The 21,907-nt window shown below is 44.6% G+C and overlaps 2 protein-coding genes and 1 long non-coding RNA gene across 6 annotated transcripts in view; 2 read left to right on the forward strand and 1 right to left on the reverse strand.

Annotated features, from left to right (window-relative positions):
* LOC115133440 (apoptotic chromatin condensation inducer in the nucleus-like) overlaps window positions 1–5,109 on the forward strand; it is a 31,201-nt gene extending 26,092 nt beyond the window's left edge. The window contains 7 exon segments of the mRNA XM_065021851.1: window positions 1,365–1,548; window positions 1,689–1,834; window positions 2,074–2,181; window positions 2,392–2,499; window positions 2,837–3,188; window positions 3,323–3,411; window positions 3,494–5,109. Of these exon segments, the coding sequence (XP_064877923.1) occupies window positions 1,365–1,548; window positions 1,689–1,834; window positions 2,074–2,181; window positions 2,392–2,499; window positions 2,837–3,188; window positions 3,323–3,411; window positions 3,494–3,817 (1,311 nt within the window). The 3' untranslated portion in view covers window positions 3,818–5,109.
* On the reverse strand, window positions 4,519–16,972 carry ajuba (ajuba LIM protein). 4 transcript variants are annotated; one of them, XM_029666665.2, is made up of 8 exons: window positions 14,209–16,970; window positions 12,029–12,130; window positions 10,165–10,232; window positions 9,915–9,977; window positions 9,583–9,713; window positions 9,324–9,423; window positions 8,157–8,225; window positions 4,519–7,836 (listed from the first exon to the last, which is right to left on the reverse strand). In XM_029666665.2, exons 1-8 carry the CDS (start codon window positions 15,740–15,742, stop codon window positions 7,732–7,734), a joined length of 2,172 nt encoding a protein of 723 aa, XP_029522525.1. In that variant the 5' UTR covers window positions 15,743–16,970; the 3' UTR covers window positions 4,519–7,731. The 4 variants fall into 4 exon arrangements, with proteins under 4 accessions (XP_029522525.1, XP_029522526.1, XP_029522527.1 ...); XM_029666666.2 differs by having other exon boundaries at window positions 9,324–9,375; window positions 14,209–16,968; XM_029666667.2 differs by lacking the exons at window positions 4,519–7,836; window positions 8,157–8,225 and adding an exon at window positions 8,232–8,621 and having other exon boundaries at window positions 14,209–16,972.
* A 1,311-nt stretch (window positions 16,973–18,283) lies between these two features.
* Window positions 18,284–21,095, forward strand: LOC115133759 (uncharacterized). The gene is made up of 3 exons (XR_003864250.2): window positions 18,284–18,394; window positions 19,312–19,376; window positions 20,820–21,095. It is a non-coding gene; the product is annotated as an uncharacterized LOC115133759 (long non-coding RNA).
* Window positions 21,096–21,907: the final 812 nt, after the last annotated feature.

A 21,907-nucleotide genomic window follows, 5' to 3' on the forward strand; every position in this document is an offset into this window, starting at 1 on the left:
AAAGTAATATTTCCTGATCAACCGTGTCAACGCTTTGGATAAATCTAAAAAGATGCCAAAGCATATATTCATTAAGGGCTGTATAGATCTTATCCACAAGTTGCAAACGAGCCATCTTTGGAGTAGTTTTTACGAAAACCATATTGTTGCTCATACAGAAGTGTTAATTAAATGTTTCAACATTTTCTTATATACCAATTCTGAGGATTTTAGAAAAACATAGTATTACAGATATTGGGGGATAATTTGCAAAAGATCTTGGATCCCCAGATTATATAGAGGGGGATAACTTTAGAAAATGGTCTATCTTTAGGAACAATACCAGTTTGCATAGATTTGGTGAAGATATACATTAGAGGCTGCTGCTGATATCTTTAAGTTACCAATTACCTCCATTACATCAGGAGGATCAAACTGAAGCAGAGAAGGGAAATGTTCCTTAATGCAATCCACAGGATTTCCATCAGTGGTTTTCCAATTTGGCCTTTTTTTTTGTTCTTCAATTAGTCGTGGCAGCACTTCCTTTCTTTTGAGGCGTACCTTTTTCAGAGAAGTCTTCATTTATGGTTTCCTTCAGGCACTTGGCTCTCCTGAGAATCTCCTCCTTGTCTTTGAACATGAGCATTTTCGCCACTATAGATCTGGGCCGCCCATCAGGGAAGAAAGTGCCATTCCTAATCGCCCTCTCCATCTCCACTCCACATCTCCAGTTTGAGTTGATCTGCCAGGGGTTTCTTGCCCTTAACTTCGGTGTCATGCCAAGTTTCAGTCTTAACATCCTCAATTCCATCTTTTTTTAAATTGATTTATTTTTTATGTTTTTGTGCCTCTATCGGTTTTCGAGGTCTCCTTTTGGAAGAATGCTTGTCAAGTGTTTGGAAAATTGCTAAATGGTGACATTCACGCCCTTTAGCTCCTCCACCTCTGACTGCGTGAACTCAACTGTTTAAATTCCATGACATCCTTAAACAAATCATCAACCCCTTTGTTGGTAGAATCCATAAAGAGTTGCAGGACAGACTTTTTTTGGGGGGGGATCTTTATCCAACTCTTTGTTGATCGAGTTCATGGAGTGTAGCGTTTGATACATATTCCTCTTCCACATTGAGCTTTGGGGTGTTTATTTCTGTCTAGCATAAGCCAGTGCTGTTGATACAAGGTATATGCTGGGCAGTAAGCCTAAACACTGGTTGAAGATGCATGGGAAAGACAGTGGTAGGAGCATTCGCTTACCCACGGAACGAGCATCGGGAACGAGCATCGTGTGAGGACGGAGACCGAGTTTTCTTTTTATCGACAAGCCAACATTTATTCTTACACACTTGAGCTGTATAGTGATTAAGTTGTCACTTCTCCATTCATAGGTGGTCCCAAGTGAAAACCAGGAGAATGGCCAGGGAGAACAAGATGAAGAGGAGGAGGAGGAGGAGGAGAAGAAACAGGAGCATGACAGAGAGCGGACACAGAAAGAGAAGAGGAAGGACAGCTACTCAGAAGACACCATGGAGTCTCAGTCCTCCGCTACGCACGACACCGATGCTAAGAAAGGTAACGCACAACAGTTCTGAAGTGTAACGCTGTCTCCCAAGTCTCTCCGGCTAATATGACACTTCTTTCTAGCCACTTTATCTTCCTGCCCTGTTCCCCTTGTTTGTCCCTTTCTCTTCAAATCAATCTCTCTCCCTCAGTCACTCCCAGTGATACGCTGGTGCGTCGCTCCATCAGCCAGCAGAAGTCAGGTGTGTCTGTCACCATCGACGACCCGGTTCGCACCGCCAAACAGCCCTCTCCGCCCAGAGGCAAAGTCTCCAACATCGTCCACGTCTGTAACCTGGTGAGTTCAGAGCATTGTCTTTAACACACTCATTTGAGTGTATAGCATATATAAAAGTAGATCTTGGGATAAGGTTGCTCCTAGTCACTGATCAGTTTAACATTTTCTTCCCTAATGGGTAAGGTTAGGATATATGGTTCCTAGATCTGTGCAAAAGGGCAACTTCTAACTTGAATCAACATCATGAACTGAGTGACCTGTGGCCCTGACTGACCTATGACCTCTCTCCTGTCCATTAGGTGCGACCTTTCACCCTGGGGCAGCTGAAGGAGCTGCTGAACAGGACAGGCTCAGTGGTAGAGGATGGCTTCTGGATCGACAAGATCAAGTCTCATTGCTACGTCACTGTGAGTAACTGTTATTGTCTCGTTCTCTCTCATACCAGTTTGTCTCTCACTATCATTGTCAAGTCGGTCAGATAATTAATTCCCAAATTACTTAATTGGGACTAGAGAAACTGATGGCTTTGACAGTCCACGCACATCACACTGTTGTTTTTCAAAGAACTGGTCATTGTTCTTTGACCTCTCTCTCGCTCTCTCTCTCTTTCCTCCCAGTACTCCAGCACAGAGGAGGCTGTGGCCACACGAGCTGCGCTCCACGGGGTGAAGTGGCCCCAAAGCAACCCTAAGGTCCTCAGTGTGGACTTCTGTGAGCAGAACGAGGTAATTCTGTCCAACCCTTTCACACCCAACAGGGAACAACTGGACTAGTACTAGTAAACACTAGGAACATAGGAATATTAGCTCTGATGGACTAATGGGTATCTACATAAACTAACTTGGGGGGAAAATAGCTGGCGCTTGGTGTGTAGATCTATGTTCAATCTATGGTGTGTAGATCTATTGTGTAAATTATGATTTAACAAAGCCCTTCCTCTCTTATCCATCCAAGGAACAAGTTTTTACATTTTAAAGTGATAAAACACTGCCTGTCTAAAAATCATTCACCCTCTTTTCCTCTCATTCATCCTTTATTCCCCTCGTTCTCTCCCTTCTCTAGCTGGACTTTCACAGAGGCCTACTGGCCGTGGATCCCAGAGAGGAGCACCGCCCCCAGCCTGGTGTGGGTCCTGGAGGTCCCAAAGTCAGACCGGGCGTGCTGCCCCCTCTGATGGACGGGCGCGGGGACCGCGGCGTGGTCGGAGGTGTGCGGGACCAGTGGGCGGAGAGAGAGAGGGAGATGGAACGCCGGGAGAGGACCAGGGCGGAACGTGAGTGGGACCGGGACAAGGTTCGAGACTTCGGAGGCAAACCAGGAGAGGAGAGGGAGAGGGGGAGGAGATCTCGCTCCCTGGATAGAGAGAGAAGGCGGAAGGAGAGGGACGGCAGGGAAAAAAAGACAGACAAAAAGGGTGAGAGGAGTTGGGAGTCTCTTGTCCTCCCTATGCATGTTTTAATATCTAAGCTGTTTGTAACCTATAGCTATTACGATGTTAACTCACCATCTTTCTGTCTCCCTCTCCTCCATTTTCATCCATTCCAACAGATGAGCCTCCTGCCAAATTATTAGACGACCTCTTCAATAAGACCAAAGCAGCTCCCTGTATATACTGGCTCCCTCTCACTGAAGAACAGGTAAGAGACACACACACATCATCATGCAACAACTTGATGGGAGTGTTTTATTGTCATTAATGACTTTTGTTCACATCCCTAGGCAAACCAGAGGGGAAAAGAACGGGAAGAGCGACAGAAAGAACGAGAGAGGAGGCGGAAAGAACAGCAGGAGGAGGAGGACAAGAAGCGAGAGGAGGAGAGAAAGGAGAGAATTAAAAGCAGAGAGAAGGAGGGAGGAGCTGCGGTAAGCACTGGAAGTGTGAGTGTCCGGGGATCTGAGGGAGAGAGGGAGCGTGGGAGGGAGAGAGAGGCGGAGAAGAGGAGGGACAGTGGTGGATTCAGACCCAGAGGTCCTGATACTAAACCCTCTGCTGGGTTCCGACGCTCCCGTAGCCGTAGCAACCCCCGTGACAAACGCCGTTGAGTGTTCAGTTTGACGGAGTGAGAGAGATGGGGAGGAGGAAAAAAGGATGGATGCAGTCCCTCATTCAACATACAATTGGAACACAGCAGAAAGAGATTTCTAGTCCCCCTCCTTTACATTAAAACCACTTCCATAGTCTTCAGGTTAACAGGCTGTTCCTCTTCTGGCTATCCTGTCCTTTGGGCCAGGGAGACTCCTATTTAGAAAACCCCAAATCCTCACTCAGTAATGCTGTCTGTCTCTCACATGACCATAAAAATCTACATGTATGGACTTTGGTCACATGTTGATAGTTTAGTGAACCGAAAAATGTCTGCCTCCAAAATGGCACCCTATTTCCTATATGATGGCCCCCGTCAAAAGTAGTGTACTATATAGGGAATAGATATGGTGACATTTTCGCTCTCCCTCTTCCTCCTATAGCTGTCTCATCTGTCTCAAGCTTCTCATACGAAGCAGTCCAGAGGCCTATTCTGAGCTCTGGAAATTCTCATGCATTTGAACCAGAAATGGAAATAAAGGGTGGAGGTTTGCCTCGAGGCCGAGTCTTGTTCCACCAATCTCTGCGGGCACACAGTAATAAGACTCTTCCCTGTAATAATCCATTTAAAAATAGCAGCCCAGTTTACCAACCCCCAAATGTGTTCTAGAATCAATTTTAGTATTTCAAAATCCAGTGAAGTTATTTTTTCTACGACCGGTACCAAGGCTCTTTGTAGGGTCATGTGAAGGTTATTTTTTCTGCTTTGACGTTTTATTATGATGAATCATGTAAATCTCAGCCTTGGATGGTTTTTGTGTGTTCTAGTGTGTGTGTGTGGTGGTGCTCTGCTCTCCCTCTCTCCACACACTAAGGTTAAAGTTGGTTAATGTGTCATTACACTGAAAGCAGCATATGTTTAAGAAAATTAGGAAACTATCTTTTTGCCTTGTCAGAGGGGTAGGGACATTTTTGTGTTGGGTGGGGGACTGATTTCATTTGCGCACACTTGGCATGTATACGGTTCTTTTTAGGTTGTTTGGGTAGGGGGGGTCCAAACGCACTGAGAGAATCCGTGTGGCACGATGTGAAACTATCCCTTTCTTGCTCTCTTCCTTCTTATTCACTCAGTGTACCCTCTACCCTCCCAGTTCTTTTTGTAAATGAATCAGACATCGGATGAGTTTAACTTAGATTATTACTGTTTTAATATTGTTTTTAATTTGTTTGAAACTGAATCTTATTTGGCTCTTTTTTTTCTCCTGTAAGTGCTGAATGTACAAAGAATTCAAAATAAATGTAAAAGTTTAAATGTTGTCAGCGCATTCTTTAATATAGTATCTCAAGTCACATTTTGTAATGTTGTTCATGTTCAACAATTGCTTATTCGGGAGATTAGTCAATTATATGAATACACTACATGGCCAAAAGTATGTGGACACCTGCTCATCGACCACCTCATTCCAAAATCATGGGCATTAATATGGAGTTTCACAAGAACAGCATTTCAAGTTTTTTTTCTTAATTTCATGGTATCCAATTGGTAGTTAGTCTTGTCTCATCTGCTGCAACTTCTTTATGAACTCGGGAGAGATCAAGGTCGGGACACAACCCAACCAAGCCAAATTGCTTCTTGACACAATGCTCGCTTAACCCGGAAGCCAGCCGCACCAATGTGTTGGAGGAAGCACCATACACCTGGCGACGGTGTCAGCGTGCACAGCACCCGGCCCGCCACAGGAGTCGCTAGTGCGCGATGGGACAAGGACATCCCTGCCGGCCAAACCCTCCCCGAACCCGGACGACGCTGGGCCAATTGTGCACTGCCTCATGGGTCTCCCGGTCACGGTAGAGCCTGGAATCTAACTTTTGTGTGTGTATTTTATATACACACACACACGGATACTAGGTTTGATTTCCACCTTCTGGCCAAAGATTGTAACTGCAATAAAGACTACCTCAAAAGTTAAGACACACAAAGGAAAATATTTATTAATTACAACCGATACAGGAATGTTTTATTTTTTTACAAGAAGAAACACTTACAAAATATCTTACGGGTAAACAAGTCAAATTTTAAGTGCAAATTGTTTGCTAGTGATGGTTAAATACAAAAACAGGTTAACCAGATCGATAAATCCCTTATTCTATAGCACATGGTTGGGTGGTAAAAACAAAACCATAGTTTGGTGTATTCTTCTTAGCCTGGTCCCAGATATGCCAAACTATGCCGTGACAATTACCATAAGAGTTGCCGAGACTGCATAAACTGATCTTGGACCCGGCTATATTCTTCTCCCAGTCTGGTACAGTGATGGTCTGCGGAATGGCAGGACTCATTATGTTGCACCTGGGTGGTGTTCAGTAGGCACACAACTGAAGAAAATGCTCAACTTGCCCAGAAAGAAATAGTTATTTTCATCTTCTGCCAAACGTGTGCGCCTTAATGAACTTGCCCCCGGACATACAGGGGTTTGATCTAAACCGGATTGGGGTGTAACGGATTACAAAAACGAATCCATTAAATTACCAGCAAGATTATTACTTCTAGTCTTTTTAAATTCAGAAAGGCTGTTTGCAACAACAAAAAAATGACACCTTTTTGTTTTCTCAATGACATTTAAATCATAATTGAAAAAAGGTGCAAGTTTAAGTTTGATCCGCCTAAACGAGTCTGACCACAAGTCAGAGGCCACTGTGACGACGTACCAAATGTTTGATGGATCGCGGGAAAAGAGAAGGGAATAGGCTTTGTAGGCTACAGTCCAATGTTGCGACTGCTGTCAGCATTCAAAGATTATTCAACTTTAAGAAATGCTTGGGAGGTAAGGACGACAGCAGTGGTTTAGCCTACGGGCGATAAGAATACTTATCTATCTACATTATTGTGAATCACACTGCAGCTCTCTCATTTAGCTATTATCGCCGTACGGATTGTGGTTGTTGTAGATGGCTGTTCAAATGTATGTGTATTTGAACCCAATAATGGTTGAACTGAAAAAGTTTAAACTGCCTTTTCAATCAGTTTTTGCAACCAGTGGATAGCCAGTGAAAAATGCTCTCTTGTAACAGTTGCATACTGCAGATCCCAGTTTATGGAATTTAAGTTTGAGGGTGTTCTAAACTCCTGTGGTATTGTGCTCAATACAGTCAAAAACAAGTTTAATTTAAGACCACGAATAGGGCTTTTATTGCTCAATCTAATTAGTGTTGATAAAAAAATAATCCATAGGCCTAATGGACTCGCGCACTTTTGATAGACAAAGGGTAAGTCTGTAGTTGCTACCTCAATTTTTGGATTTATAAATTAATGATACCGTATATACCCATTGATTCTTTAATATAAATTATAAATGGTTCATGGGCTTAGTTCAACTATCACATGCCATGATAACCCAAAATACTGTAAACTTGTTTTTCCCCCAATGTTTGTAAACATTATAGCCTCAAAACATTGGTATTTTTTCTTGTATAAAAACATTGGAAAATTGGCTCTGTCTATTAATCTTAGAGTGGTTTCATTTCGCCAGGGCCATCCCTCAGTGTTTTACAAAAACGGAGGCAGGGTGTCACTTGAGGGGAAAGTAATCTAAAAGTAACAAACTAATCAGATTACGTTAGAGTTTGGGTAATCCAAAAGTTGTTACTGACTACAATTTGACAGATAACTAATAGATTACATTTAGAAAGTAACCGACCCATCCCTGGATCTAAGACATTGGTGCTATTGTGTCAAACTCTGGACCAAAACGGTAAATAAAATACATCTTATACCAGCGTTTTCATGTGAGCTTGTCTCACACATGAAATTCAAACATCAGAGCAAACCCATATCTTGGTGTGCAATAGAGAGAAAGAAATAGTTTGTGTGAGAAAGAAAAGGGAATGTTTTATGCACAGAGTTCCTTCCTCAGTTGTGTTGTGAGAGGAAATGTTATGAGGCGCACACCCGGGTCATGTGACATGAATGGCAGAGGAGATGAGAGTCCAGAGGGAAGCACTGGGAGCCCTGCTGATCCGAGAGCTGCTTCCCACATTCCTGAGGAATAAAACAGACATGGAGAGAGAACATTACTTCTGATCTGAGTTCAGGTATAATTCTTCATAAAGTACATACAGTAACAGTACACTACTATGGTCGGAGTTTTTCAACCCTAGTCCCGGTGACTCGCAGGATGTTCTGGGTATTGTTCCAGTACAGTTATCACACCTGATTAAACTATCAAGCCCTAGATTAGTTGAATCAGGTGTGTTATTGCACAGCTGGAACAAAAGCCTGCTCACTCTCAATGAACACGGGTACAGACTGACCACATTACGTAGCAGGTGTTGTTAATATTAGATGAAGGCTGTACTAACCTCACAGTGGTAGCACTCAAAGTGATAATCATTGTTCATAGACATCACCCGGAGTATCTCCTCGCTGCCCTGTAACAAAACAGCGGTGGTGAGATTAGTGCACCACAATCATGGCCAAAAGTATGTGGACACATGCTAGTTGAACATCTCATTCCAAAATTATGGGCATTAATATGGAGTTGGTCCCCTGTTTGCCGCTATAACAGCCTCCACTCTTCTGGGAAGGCTTTCCACTAGATGTTGGAACATTGCTGCAGGGACTTGATTCCATTTAGCCACGAGCATAAGAGAGGTTAGGCACTGATGTTGGGCGATTAGGCCTGGCTCACAGTCGGTGCTCCAATTCATCCCAAAGGTGTTCGGTGGTGTTGAGGTCAGTTCTGTGCGGCCCAGTCAAGTTCTTCCACACCGATCTTGACAAACCATTTCTGTGGATCTCACTTAGTGCACACGGGCACTGTCGTTCTGAAACAGGAAAGGGCCTTCCTCAAACTGTTGCCACAAAGTTGGATGCACAGGATCATCTACAATGTCATTGTATGCTGTAGCTTTAAGATTTCCCTTCACTCGAACTAAGGGGCCTAACCCGAACCATGAAAAACTGCCCCAGACCATTATTCCTCCTCCACCAGTCTTTACAGTTGGCACTATGCATTGGGGCAGGTAGCGTTTTCCTGGCATCCGCCAAACCCAGATTTGTCCAATGGACTGCCAGATGGTGAAGCGTGATTCTTCACTCCAGAGAACGTGTTTCCACTGCTCCAGAGTCCAATGGCAGCGAGCTTTACACCACTCCATCCATCGCTTTGGCATTGCGCATGGTGATCTTAGGCTTGTGTGCGGCTGCTCTGCCTTTTGTGGCCTACCACTTTGCAGCTGAGCCGTTGTTGCTCCTAGACGTATTCACTTCACAATAACAGCGCTTAAAGTTGCCTGGGGCAGCTCTACTCCCAATGTTTGTCTAAGTAGATTGCATGACTGTGTGCTAGATTTTACACACCCGTCAGCAACGGGTGTGGCTGAAATAGCCCAATCCGCAAATTTGAAGGGGGCGTCCACATACTTTTGCATAAATAGTGTAGTTGGACATTTGAGTGGCATGCAGTATTGTCTAACTACATGATACGCAACAAACAACAAACGCATTGAATGAAACGAGACACTCACCTCAGCAGGTAAGATGGGTTGTAAGCAGGCAGCACATTTAGGAGCAAACGTTCTGCGGGGCAACAAGAGTTCCAATGGCAGAATAGAACGACATGTAGACCTAGAAATGTAATGTACTACTAATGTACAAACCTAACAAACTGTGTGATAAACTGAGTATTATCCTCTGACCATAAACAACTTGACAATTGAATTAATGTCGACCCCCATCTGTATGTCAACGCCCCCAGTTTGACCTACTGAAGACACCCGGCCTCACCTGTTGTAGTCCGAGACACAGTAGATGTTGCTGAGGTGGTCGACGGTGAAGGGAACTCCGTCCAGGGCTTTGGAACACACCACACAGCGGAAACAACCGGGGTGGTAAGAGTTCCCCATTGCCTGGAGGATCTGATGGACGAAACAGATGGGGGAATGTGAAGAAATGATTTTTGAAAACAAGGTTAGAAAATGTGGTCATGGTCAGAAACATTTTGCTTTTTTGTGGTCATGGTCAGAAACATTTAGCTTTTTTATGGTCATGGTCAAAAATACACAGGCTTGAATGTTGAGGAGTCGCTGACGCACACACAAACACACACACACACACACCTGTTCCAGGATAAGGTGGCCACACACACTGCATTTCTCTGCTGCAGCCTGGAACCCTGAGAACTGACAAGTATGGAGAGAAGAGAGAACATTTGACATATGATTTTATATCATACCATAGAAAAGTACTATTTAAAACTTTAATGCAATTTGCTGTAATGTCTAGGAGGCCATTGTTTAGAAATGTACTGCACTGATATCCAGGAATGGAACTAAAAGAGAGAGAGAATCTTTGGCCTTGCCCTCTTACCATGTAATCCTCTTTACAGTACACAGAGCCATTGACGTTGTAAAAGTCCTTGTTTCTCAGGGTGCGACCTAACAGAGAGGGAAACATGAATGACCACAGAGGAACAGAGGGAGGCCAGGCCTACCCAGATGTTTTCCTTGCTTTGACTATATACCGTGTCCTCTGTGATATTACCGGCATTTAAAACGGTACTTATTCACATAAAAATACATCCGTGTGTCACTAACTGCAAACACATTCATGGAGTGGCATGATTGTTCAAACTGAGTTTATCATATCACCAAGAAACTCTAGACCCACTCCAATTTGCATACCGCCCCAACAGATCCACAGATGATGCCATCTATATTGCACTCCGCACTGCCCTTTCCCACCAGACAAAAGGAACACCTATGTGAGAATGCTGTTCATTGACTACAGCTCAGCTTTCAACACCATAGTGCCCACGAAGCTCATCACTAACACTAAGCTAAGGACCCTGGGACTAAACACCTCCCTCTGCAACTGGATCCTGGACTTCCTGATGGGCTGCCCCCAGGTGTTAAGGGTAGGTAACAACATCTGCCACACTGATCCTCAACATGGGGGCCCCTCAGGAGTGCGTTCTCAGTCCCCTCCTGTACTCCCTGCTCACTCATGACTGCACGGCCAGGCATGACTCCGCAACACCATTAAGTTTGCATCACCGCCTGGTATGGCAACTGCTTGGCCTCCGACCGCAAGGCTCTAGAGGGTAGTGTGAACGGCCCAGTACATCACCGGGGCCAAGCTTCCTGCCATCCATGACCTCTATACCAGGAAGGCCTTAAACATTGTCAAAGACTAGCCACCGTAGTCATAGACTGTTCACTCTGCTCCCGTACCGGAGCACCAAGTATAGGTCTAAGACTCCTGAACAGCTAATCAAATAGCTACCCAGACTATTAGCATTGTCCCCCCACCCTATTTTACACTGCTGCTACTCTGTTTATTATCTATGCATAGTCACTTTAACTCTACCTACATGTACATATTACCTCAATTACCTCGACTAACAGGTACAGAGTATATAGCCTCGCTGCTGTTATTTTACTGCTGCTCTTTAATTATATATATATATATATATATATATATATATATATATATATATGTGTGTGTGTGTATATATATAAATTATAATATACAATTATAATATCCCTGCCTCTTGGGATCTAAGAGAATTTTGCAGTTTTAAAGCTAAATAATATAATTATTTATTTACTTAAAACGTATTTTTCTGAAAACTACATTGTTGGTTAAGGGCTTGTAAGTAAGCAGTTCACTGTAAGGTCTACACTTGTTGTATTTGGCGCATTTAACAAATTACATTTGATTTGATGATGCAGTTGGCTTGGAATGCTTCATTTCCGCTGAGTTAAAGGGAAAGTTCACCCAAATTACAAAATTACATTGGTTTCCTTACCCTGTATGCAGTCTATGGACAAGGTACAACAGCAATCCATGCTTTGGTTTAGTTTCCACATGCTATAATTTGAGTATTTGTTGCACCATTCCCATTCAAGTCATGGGACCGATGTTAGCATTTTTTGCTCATCTTTAAGTGACTCAATTTTTAGATACTTTTGGATGATTTGGACATGATTTGCAAAAAAATCTAATATCAGTCCTATGACTTGAATGGGATTTGTGCCACAAAAGCTAAAACGTAAGCATGTGGAAACAGGGCCTGGGAAACAAAACCAAAGCATGAATTGCTGTCATGCCTTGTCCGTAGACTGATTACAGGATAAGGAACCAATGTGCAATTTGCGTGAAATATCAGTTTAACCATTCTGCTGTTGTTCAATCAGTCAGTCAACTAGAGGTGTGTGTGTGTTCAACTCACCACAGGACACACAGGTGAAGCAGCGTGTGTGATAGAGGCTGTCCAGAGCCTGGCAAGCATTATCCGCTCCATACACACCTTTCCCACACTTCACACATGTACCTGCAACACAATCAACACAATAAATAACCCTTGCTATACGTCACACATGTACCTGCAACACAATCAACACAATAAATAACCCTTGCTATACGTCACACATGTACCTGCAACACAATCAACACAATAAATAACCCTTGCTATACGTCACACATGTACCTGCAACACAATACAATGAACAACCATTACTCATCAAGACATGGGCCCACATTCTTTCCTGGTGAAGTCACCTCGTCAAGAAAACGTCTTGGCCTTAGTCAAACATCCCTCGTTACACACACACACTCAGTAAACATTACTGTATCCCGTATATAGGACTAATAAAACTTGAAACTAACAAGATACTTCAAGCCAGACAAGAGTCAACGCTCAAAATTAGGACTCGTTTCCCCCCCCCCTTCTGGTCACCTGCCTAGGGAACAACTCCTGGCCCTTCTTAAAACGCCCTCCTGTTCTGAGCTCCGGTTAGGGCCTCTGTCGTGTTAACAGCTCTGAGCCTAGCTGCCACAGTGAGAGGAGGTGGCAGTACAGTTCACATCCCCCGAGGGCTCAGATACGGGAGCAGAAAAACAGGCTATAGCACACCTCCGCTGCCGCACGCCGTGCCAGGGTAACACACCAGCACACGCATGACTCGCGTCCCACACACTGCATATTATAATGGCCTGGAGTCACTCCGAACACACACACCCTGCCACACGACACGCACACTGCCAGTCCAAAGCTGTAATCTTCTCTATGACTCATACTAATGGTCAGTGCTGTGTTTATCGCTACCATGTAATTTGTCTGAACATTGCAGCAGAACTAGGCTTTGCAGTTCAGTGTGTATGTATAGCTGCGCTTCCTCTGCCCTCTATGGGAGGGGATCTCAAACATTTTGGGGGCCCCTTTTGTGATAGCCAATTCATCAGCGGAACCACTCATAATCAGAACAACTCGAGTGAGATTCAAATAGCACACAAGGAGTTTTACTATGACTTTGGCAGTGGATGGATATTCTCCACCCGGCACAGCCAGAAGAGGACTGGCCACCCCACATAGCCTGGTTCCTCTCTAGGTTTTGGCCTTTCTAGGGAGTTTTTCCTAGCCACCGTGCTTCTACACCTGCATTGCTTGCTGTTTGGGGTTTTAGGCTGGGTTTCTGTACAGCACTTTGAGATATCAGCTGATGTACGAAGGGCTATATAAATACATTTGATTTGGATGGCTGGCTGGATGTACCAAGTCTCAGGAATGGGAAGGAGCATTTTAAAGGCCTGCCTCTTGGGATCTAAGAGAATTTTGCAGTTTTAAAGCTAATTTCCTGCAAATTTACACACTTTTGTAATGGGCAGAGAGAAAACTTTGCCGTTTTAAAGCTTAAATTACAGTGCATTGGAAGTATGGATAATTTGTAGAGTACTGTGGATACCAATATCCCTGTGAGCCTCCCAGGCTCATGTTGCCCAGGGTTAATAATATTACATTGTATTATTGTATTACACTAAACTTATTCCACTGATCCTTGACCAAATGTAGTTTAATCTGTTGTTGTTAGTAACAATCATAAAAAAGAATAAATGTATATATTGTTTTATCTGGCCTCGGACCCCCTGCAGTACCGCGGACCCCACTTTGAGAACCGCTGCCATGTGGTTCAATGTCTGTGCTTAACTCTACCTAAAAAATGTTGTATACCTAGAGTCTCCCAATTTGATTTACTGCTTTACATTATGGCTGAGTGACTGTTGCACAGACAGTCTTTGATGTGTGTATTTTTGCATGTCAACTATGATAATGACTCCTCATCAATTGATCTCTGCATCCCTCTCTTCTCCTTTCTGTCTGATGTGGATAACCTAGCAGCTCTACTTGTCTGGATAGGCCTCTGCCTTAGCTAGCCCACTGATGGCAAAATGTGTTTCTTTCCCTTTGCTTGTGTGGGAGGTATGTAGGTAGATAGGACATGCAAGTCCCTACAGGTATCGAGGCACCATCCATCCTTCTCTTTCATCTATCCAATCTGTCTATCCATCCATTCATCTATCCAATCCTTTCATTGAAAAATAAATAAATGATGAAGTGGTTGATGATCTCACCAAAGAACTCCTGGCGATTCTCAGACAACGCCTCCCTCCCCGTTCCTGGCTCCTCCTGGGCTTTGATTGGTCCGGCAGCCGTAGCTGTGTTGACGAGCGTCACCGGCTTGCTGAGGGCCTTGGCATGTTCTTTGAGCATCAGACCACCCAGGTGTAGCCCCTCCCCCTCCAGTGCTGCATCTCTTAGCAACAGGCGCGTCAGTTCCTCTTGGTAGCGGGTCCCCGGGAGGTCCGAGTAGCGCGCCCGTTCCCTGCCAGCGCCCACGCCAGTCTCCTCCCCTCGTGCTGTTCCTGCTCCCCTCTCATCCCACCACTCGGGCCCAGCCCGGTAACAGGCCGCTGCCGGGCTACCCACCGCAGGCGGGTATGAATGCCGGCTGTCCTGAACCCCTGTTCCTCCAGGTGAGGAGACCCCGTCCAGGTAGTCCTGCCAGCCTCCTGACCCAGAGTGTGCCCCGGCCCTGCCAGAGACTGTGTATCCCTGTCCACTGGTGGAGCCCCCTGCATGCAGAGAGGAGAACTGCAGCTGCGGTGCCGCGGAGTAGCGGGTGTCATAGCCCAGGCTGATTCCGCTGGTGCGGTTGCTGCTACAGCGGCTGCCCATGGGGCTTCCACCGCTGGCAGTACTGGAGGCAAAGCTGGACCTGGGACTGACCAGCACCGACTCTTGGAGACTGAAGGACGAGCAGGGGCTCAGTGTCGGGCCTGGGGGGAAGAAGAAACCTCCACCCACCCCTCCTCCTCCACCCATCTCAGAGGGCCGGTGTGGGGGGTGAGAGAGCGAGGCTGGCCTGGTGCTCTCCCAGAGTTCCCCTCCGGCGCTCAGCCGCTTGTAGAACAGCGCCTCCTGGAGGGAGAGGCGTTTGTGGCGCTCCGGCTCGGGGAGGTAGTGCAGCTCGGCCATTGCGCCACCACGGGGAGCGGAGCCGTAACCCGAGGAGGTGGGGTATGCCGGAGGGGGGCCAGAGGAGTGGGACAGAGGAGGGTGGGAGAGGAGCTGCTGGCGTCGGACCAGCTGCTGGAGCTCCAGAGAGTAGCGGCGCTGGTTCAGAGAGGCCTTGGACCCAGCCGGGTCACAGTCCCCCAGGCCTGACTCACGCCTCATCTGGATGTCAACGCCCTCCCCCAGGTAGCAGGAGGCACGCTGCTGGGGCGAACGCCGCCGAAGGGGGGCGAGAGTCGAGAGGGAGTAGGGTTGATGTTCGCAGTCAGCAGTTTGGGGGGCGATGGAGCTTGTAGAGGGGGAGAGGTGCTGGGTAGCGGAGACTCTCTCTCCCAGTCCATTCCCACCTCTGCCACTGGCCGGTCTGCATGCCTCCGTTGAGGTTGGAGAGGTGAGAGAGAACTGGCCGGGTGTTGATGGTGAGGAGGTTTCAGTGCTCAGGGTTGGTGGTAGTCCACTACTGGTGTTCCCATTGCTGTTATTGTTGGTGTTGTTGACCAACTCGTTTTTCTTTTTAGAACTGGCGAATTTCACACTCCCTGAGTCAGTCAGTTTCAACTTCTCCAATAACTTACTTCCAAGTCGGTCCATTGTAATGTCTAACCTGGTCGTCTAAAACTCTGAATAATCAAATTAAATTAAATGCTGTTAACAAACCACTATGTTATATAAGTTAATGTACTCAATAAATACAGTGTGTGAGTTGGAAATACATTAACACTCAAGTATGTCTACAGTACAGTTGAACTACAGTAGTTGAAATGACAGAGACCCTTGCAATCTATATGCTAAACAAATACCCCCCAAATTAGAACAACCAACGGACAGACCTGTGTAAGGCTATATGTACATATACAATAAATTAAAAAAACAGACGTTAAATAAGACGATTAAGACATTTTTGGAGGATCACATGACGATATAATCATGTTTGGATAACAGTGTTGAGAGTCATCGTGTCTTGGCTGTGGAGACTACAGGCAGACAGGTAGAAGGTAACGCATGTGAATCCATCGAGTTAGTAGTGGGCTACTTCTATTGTTCTGGCAATGCTGGAGATAAAGACGGATAAAAATGGCTTTTTATGTCACTCTCGTGAAGCTGAAGTTGTTGTTGTCGGTCTCGTTTGAGACTAGGTAGCCCCACACCTGCATGTCTTCGGTGTGACGAAACGGTCCATTATATTAGGTTAGACTTGGTCACGTAAAGATGAGTTGTTTCCCACGCAACTGGCACCAGTATAAACTTAAATGCTCTTATTTTGGGTCCTTTTAATTAAGAAGCATTCCCCTTTGAACTTGTTTTTTAAAGCCACATGTAGTCCAGTGAAGTTCCGTTCCGCACGATTTTCCACGGCAAAGCTTTTTGGAGTAACTCGTCGGGCTAAGTGAGGACCAGTGGAAGGAGGAAAATAAGTCAGTTTCTGTATAAAATGTAGCGTATCCAAACTCTTCTATTCACTTTGAAAGAAACATGATATTGAAAATGCATATAAAAACGCGAGAAAAAAAACGGATCAAACGAAAACATAAAGCATTCGATGTTTCGAGAATGTATTATTGCTCACATTCCGTTTTCAAATCATTTTACGACAAAAAAATATGCGGATAAGTTTGAGAACGGAACCCATGCTGCCTTAAACTCTACTGACCGTTGCCAAACCAATTGTACCGTAAAAGTAGGCAAGCATTAATCCATTCCGCAAATGTGTCACAGCCTACAACAACTTCGTTTCTTTCTTTTCCCCAAATGATTTACCTCCCCCTCTTTTTCCTTTATCAGCCACTGGCTTGTTTTTTTCCTTCAGGCCGGAACACCTTTCTGCCAGCAATCGCGAATGGATAACGTCCCAAAATATTTCGTCGTTCATTCGCAAACTTCCCAGTGGGTGAACAATGGCATTGCAGAGTCCACTAGTTTGGATGACAGACACATCAAAAGACAATATCTTGTTTTCCCATTTTTTCGGTATTAACCAAATTAAGAGGCTATGCCTTATATTCAGTGGGGGCTTAAAATAGGAATTAATGTGGAATTGTGGATAAAAACCTTTCAATAGCATAATTTATACTCAATTACAATCATAAGTCATCACATTCAGATTTTTCACATGGGTGGGTTAATGACTTATTACACAATTATGACCTCTTAAATACCTGTCTCAGGTATGTTATTTGCCCCAGGCCTTATCAACCACACACCAATATGACGTGCCTGAGGCAGAAAGCAATATATTGCTTGTTGTCAAGACCTGACACAGTTGAAATATGACTTTGGTATAGGCCTACGCGACTAGAATATGTGTAATCGGCCATAATGGTCCAAACCTATTTGGGTACTACTTTATTGTGCTCCCATTCTGTGGAATGTGCGGAAGGACATTCGCTAGAGACAACGGCGCTATGATTTTTTTTCGGCATGTACGTGTTCTCCAAGGACGATACAAAGTAAACAAGTGTCATACACTTCAACGCGATCTGAGTCGTTTTGGTGACATTAACCCGTAACATGAATCACATCTTTGTGAAACAATTTTGTGTATATTAGGGCCTACTGTGGGCAGGCTGATTTTGCCTACCCCGAAGCCCCGTCTTTTCTCCCTAGACTCTTTCATCGGCCTTGCAGTAGCTTAAACTGAAACGCACTGGCTTCGGTGTGTGCCTGGTTCCTGCTCCCTTGAGTTGAACGAGAGCGTTCATTGTCGGCGAGTGGGGACTTGTCTGTAAAATTAACAGAAAATACTTCATGGCTTACTCAGTGTAAAGAGCAGCTGGAGCACGGGAAAATATTGTTCACAATTATGACATCAACTTTGGGGGACAAAACATTTTATATGATGACAAATTGTGCGTGTAATTATACTTTTTAAATATTGACGTATCATTCAAGTGTAAATGCAATATTATAATTTGGTATTTTAGCATAATAGTCTAATCTAATACAAGTGTGTAATTCTATGATAATAAAATACGACTTCATCTCAACCAATTCAGACCCCACATTTGATTTTGTAAGTGTATGATCACCACCACCACCACCTGAAGTCCACATAATCATTGTCTAATAGAGCGTGATCAACGTTATTATAATGTAACAAATGTATCATCGCACGTTGCTGCCTGTTACTACTTTCTTTCCAAATCCACCACCTGTTTGCCGTATCTTGAGCACTGCTAGTGGTCAAAACAATCCTCCCATGAAAATCCAACATGGCGGCGCCCCTTAGGACATTGTGTAGTACAGGTGAGGTTATTTACAATTACTTGTCATTTTCATTCAACCGAATGGTAATTTCCTTCTAAAATGTAAATAGTATCCGGCTTCCAGTTTACAAGACTGCGTTTCATCTTTAGATAGATGGCTACCCTAGATTTTTTTTAATGGCTAGCTAGCTAGACAACTCTATTGGTCAGTGGTCCTGATTGATTCAGAATGAACTACATGTCTCAGTCAAATTGTATTGTGTAACATATGTTGGTCTTTGACAGCCCTGTCATCAGATATTTCTAACGAATGCATTGTTCTCTTCAATTATGTTTTTTGTTTGTTTGTACGTGACCTGCCCAATCAATGTCAGATTCAGAAACACAGGGTAGACAGCCTAGCTAAATGAATTGAATTCCTGGTCTGTTTTCAGCTTTGAGGCATTCCAGTCGTTGTTTTACTACGACTTGTGGGGCACAGGCCGGAATCAAGTGGACGACAGAGTAAGCTCTAAAAGACAGAAACTGTTAAGACGAAATGAAACACCCACAATTGTAGATAATACAGCTGTGTTGACTGTTGGTATACTTTTTTACAATTCCACTGGGTCTTGTCCACAGAAATGGTCTTGTCCACAGAAATGGTCTTGCCCACTGAAATGGTCTTGCCCACTGAAATGGTCTTGCCCACTGAAATGGTCTTGCCCACTGAAATGGTCTTGCCCGCAGTGGAACAGAGTATGGTCCCCTGACAGATATCCCTGACTGGTTCTTTGCAGGCAAGTTCACGATTGGAACATTCATTTGAATGTATTGCAGGAACATGGTGTGTGGTTGGTCAATGGAGCTGGTAGATGCTGTGAGTGTCGTTTGTGTGTTTCATTTGAACACGTTATGTTCATGTGGGTTTTGGTGTTATGATTTGTGTGTGTGTGTGTGTGTGTGTTTTATACACAGATGGCCGGTCAGCACCCCCGCTGAAAGGACAGCTGAGGAGAAAGCAGGAGAGCGAGACATTAGCAGTCAGTACCTTCTCTTATGTTACCCCCCCCCCTTTTTTTCTTCATATTACCTCCCTATAAGTTTGTATGTAAACTCAGCAAAAAAAAGAAACACCCTCTCACTGTCAACTGCGTTTATTTTCACCAAACTTTACATGTGCAAATATTTGTATGAACATAAGATCCAATAACTGAGACATAAACTGTACAAGTTCCACAGACATGTGATTAACATAAATGGAATAATGTGTCCCTGAACAAAGGGGGGGGTCAAAAGTAACAGTCAGTATCTGGTGTGGCTACCAGCTGCATTAAGTACTGCAGTGCATCTCCTCTTCATGGACTGCACCAGATTTGCCAGTTCTTGCTGTGAGATGTTACCCCACTCTTCCACCAAGGCACCTGCAAGTTTCCGGACATTTCTGGGGAGAATGGCCCTAGCCCTCACCCTCCAATCCAACAGGTCCCAGACGTGCTCAATGGGATTGAGATCTGGGCTCTTCGCTGGCCATGGCAGAACATTCCTGTCTTGCAAGAAATCACGCACAGAACGAGCTGTATGGCTGGTGGCATTGTCATGCTGGAGGGTCATGTCAGGATGAGCCTGCAGGAAGGGTACCACATGAGGGAGGAGGATGTCTTGCCTGTAATGCACAGCGTTGAGATTGCCTGCAATGACAACAAGCTCAGTCCAATGATGCTGTGACACACCGCCCCAGACCATGATGGACCCTCCACCTCCAAAACGATCCCGCTCCAGAGTACAGACCCCGGTGTAATGCTCATTCCTTCGACGATAAACGTGAATCCGACCATCACCCCTGGTTAGACAAAACCGCAACTCGTCAGTGAAGAGCACTTTTTGCCAGTCCTGTCTGGTCCAGCGACGGTGGGTTTGTGCCCATAGGCGACGTTGTTGCCGGTGATGTCTGGTGAGGACCTGCCTTACAACAGGCCTACAAGCCCTCAGTCTAGCCTCTCTCAGCCTATTGCGGACAGTCTGAGCACTGATGAAGGGATTGTGCGTTCCTGGTGTAACTTGGGCAGTTGTTGTTGCCATCCTGTACCTGTCCCGCAGGTGTGATGTTCGGATGTACCGATCCTGTGCAGGTGTTGTTACACATGGTCTGCCACTGCAAAGATGATCAGCTGTCCATCCAGTCTCCCTGTAGCGCTGTATTAGGCATCTCACAGTACGGATATTGCAATTTATTGTCCTGGCCACATCTGCAGTCCTCATGCCTCCTTGCAGCATGCCTAAGGCCCATTCACGCAGATGAGCAGGGACCCTAAGCATCTTTCTTTTGGTGTTTTTCAGAGTCAGTAGAAAGGTCTCTTTAGTGTCCTATGTTTTCATAACTGTGACCTTAATTGCCTACCGTCTGTAAGCTGTTTGATGCAACTCTACTCCTCCATCTGTTTCTTCTATTTATCTCTTCCCTTCATTTTATTTTCTCTCGCCAGAGACGTGTAGTGAATCTCAGCCCTGAGGTGGATAAAGGGATGGAAGTGTGGAGGGAGAAACGGGAGGAAGCTAAAAGGATCGAGGAACGCAAATAAATCTCTTCTGCTAAAATCCAAAGGGAACCTTTTATTGAAGAAAAATAAATAAGAGATCATATTTTCCATTCTAACTGACATTACCTATTAACAAAATGGTGGAGTTGGTGTATGGCTTTGTAGTACTTATTTTGCCCTTTTCAATGTTTTTCAAAAATAAACTTTAATGTATATCCACAACGTACTGTTCATCTACTTTCTTATTTGTACTTGAACATATGTATGAACAAATATTAGGAACACGGTTGGTAAAAGTTTTAACGGAGTAATATACAGTTGAAGTCGGGAGTTTACATACACGTTAGCCAAATACATTTAAACTCAGTTTTTCACAATTCCTGACATTTAATCCTAGTAAACAATCCCTGTTTTAGGTCAGTTAGGATCACCACTTTATTTTTAGAATGCGAAATGTCAGAATAATAGAGAGAATGATTTATTTCAGCTTTAATTTCTTTCATCAAATTCCCAGTGGGTCAGAAGTTTACATACACTCAATTAGTATTTGGTAGCTTTGCCTTTAAATTGTTTAACTTGGGTCAAACATTTCGGGTAGCCTTCCACAAGCTTCCCAGAATAAGTTGGGTGAATTTTGGCCCATTCCTCCTGACAGAGCTTGTTTAACTGAGTCAGGTTTGTAGGCCTCCTTGCTCGCACATGCTTTTTCAGTTCTGCCCACAATATTTCTATAGGATTGAGGTCAGGGCTTTATGATGGCCACTCCAATACCTTGACTTTGTTGTCCTTAAGCCATTTTGCCACAACTTTGGAAGTATGCTTGTGGTTATTGTCCATTTGGAAGACCCATTTGCGACCAAGCTTTAACTTCCTGACATGTCTTGAGATGTTGCTTCAATATACCCACATGATTTTTCTACCTCATGATGCCATCTATTTTGTGAAGTGCACCAGTCCCTAGTACAGCAAAGCACCACAACAACATGATGCTGTCACCCCCGTTCTTCACGGTTGGGATGGTGTTCTTTGGCTTG

Source organism: Oncorhynchus nerka, linkage group LG8, assembly GCF_034236695.1.
Source record: "Oncorhynchus nerka isolate Pitt River linkage group LG8, Oner_Uvic_2.0, whole genome shotgun sequence".
Taxonomy (NCBI): Eukaryota; Metazoa; Chordata; class Actinopteri; order Salmoniformes; family Salmonidae; genus Oncorhynchus; species Oncorhynchus nerka.

Coding starts and splice junctions, on each gene's coding strand:
- ajuba (XM_029666665.2), bottom strand. CDS start 15,742: ATGGACCGACTTGGAAGTAAGTTATTGGAGAAGTTGAAACTGACTGAC. Junction 8,226..9,323: donor AACCCATCTTACCTGCTGAG/GTGAGTGTCTCG, acceptor GTTTTGTTACAG/GGCAGCGAGGAGATACTCCG. Junction 7,837..8,156: donor TTGAGTGCTACCACTGTGAG/GTTAGTACAGCC, acceptor TTTATTCCTCAG/GAATGTGGGAAGCAGCTCTC.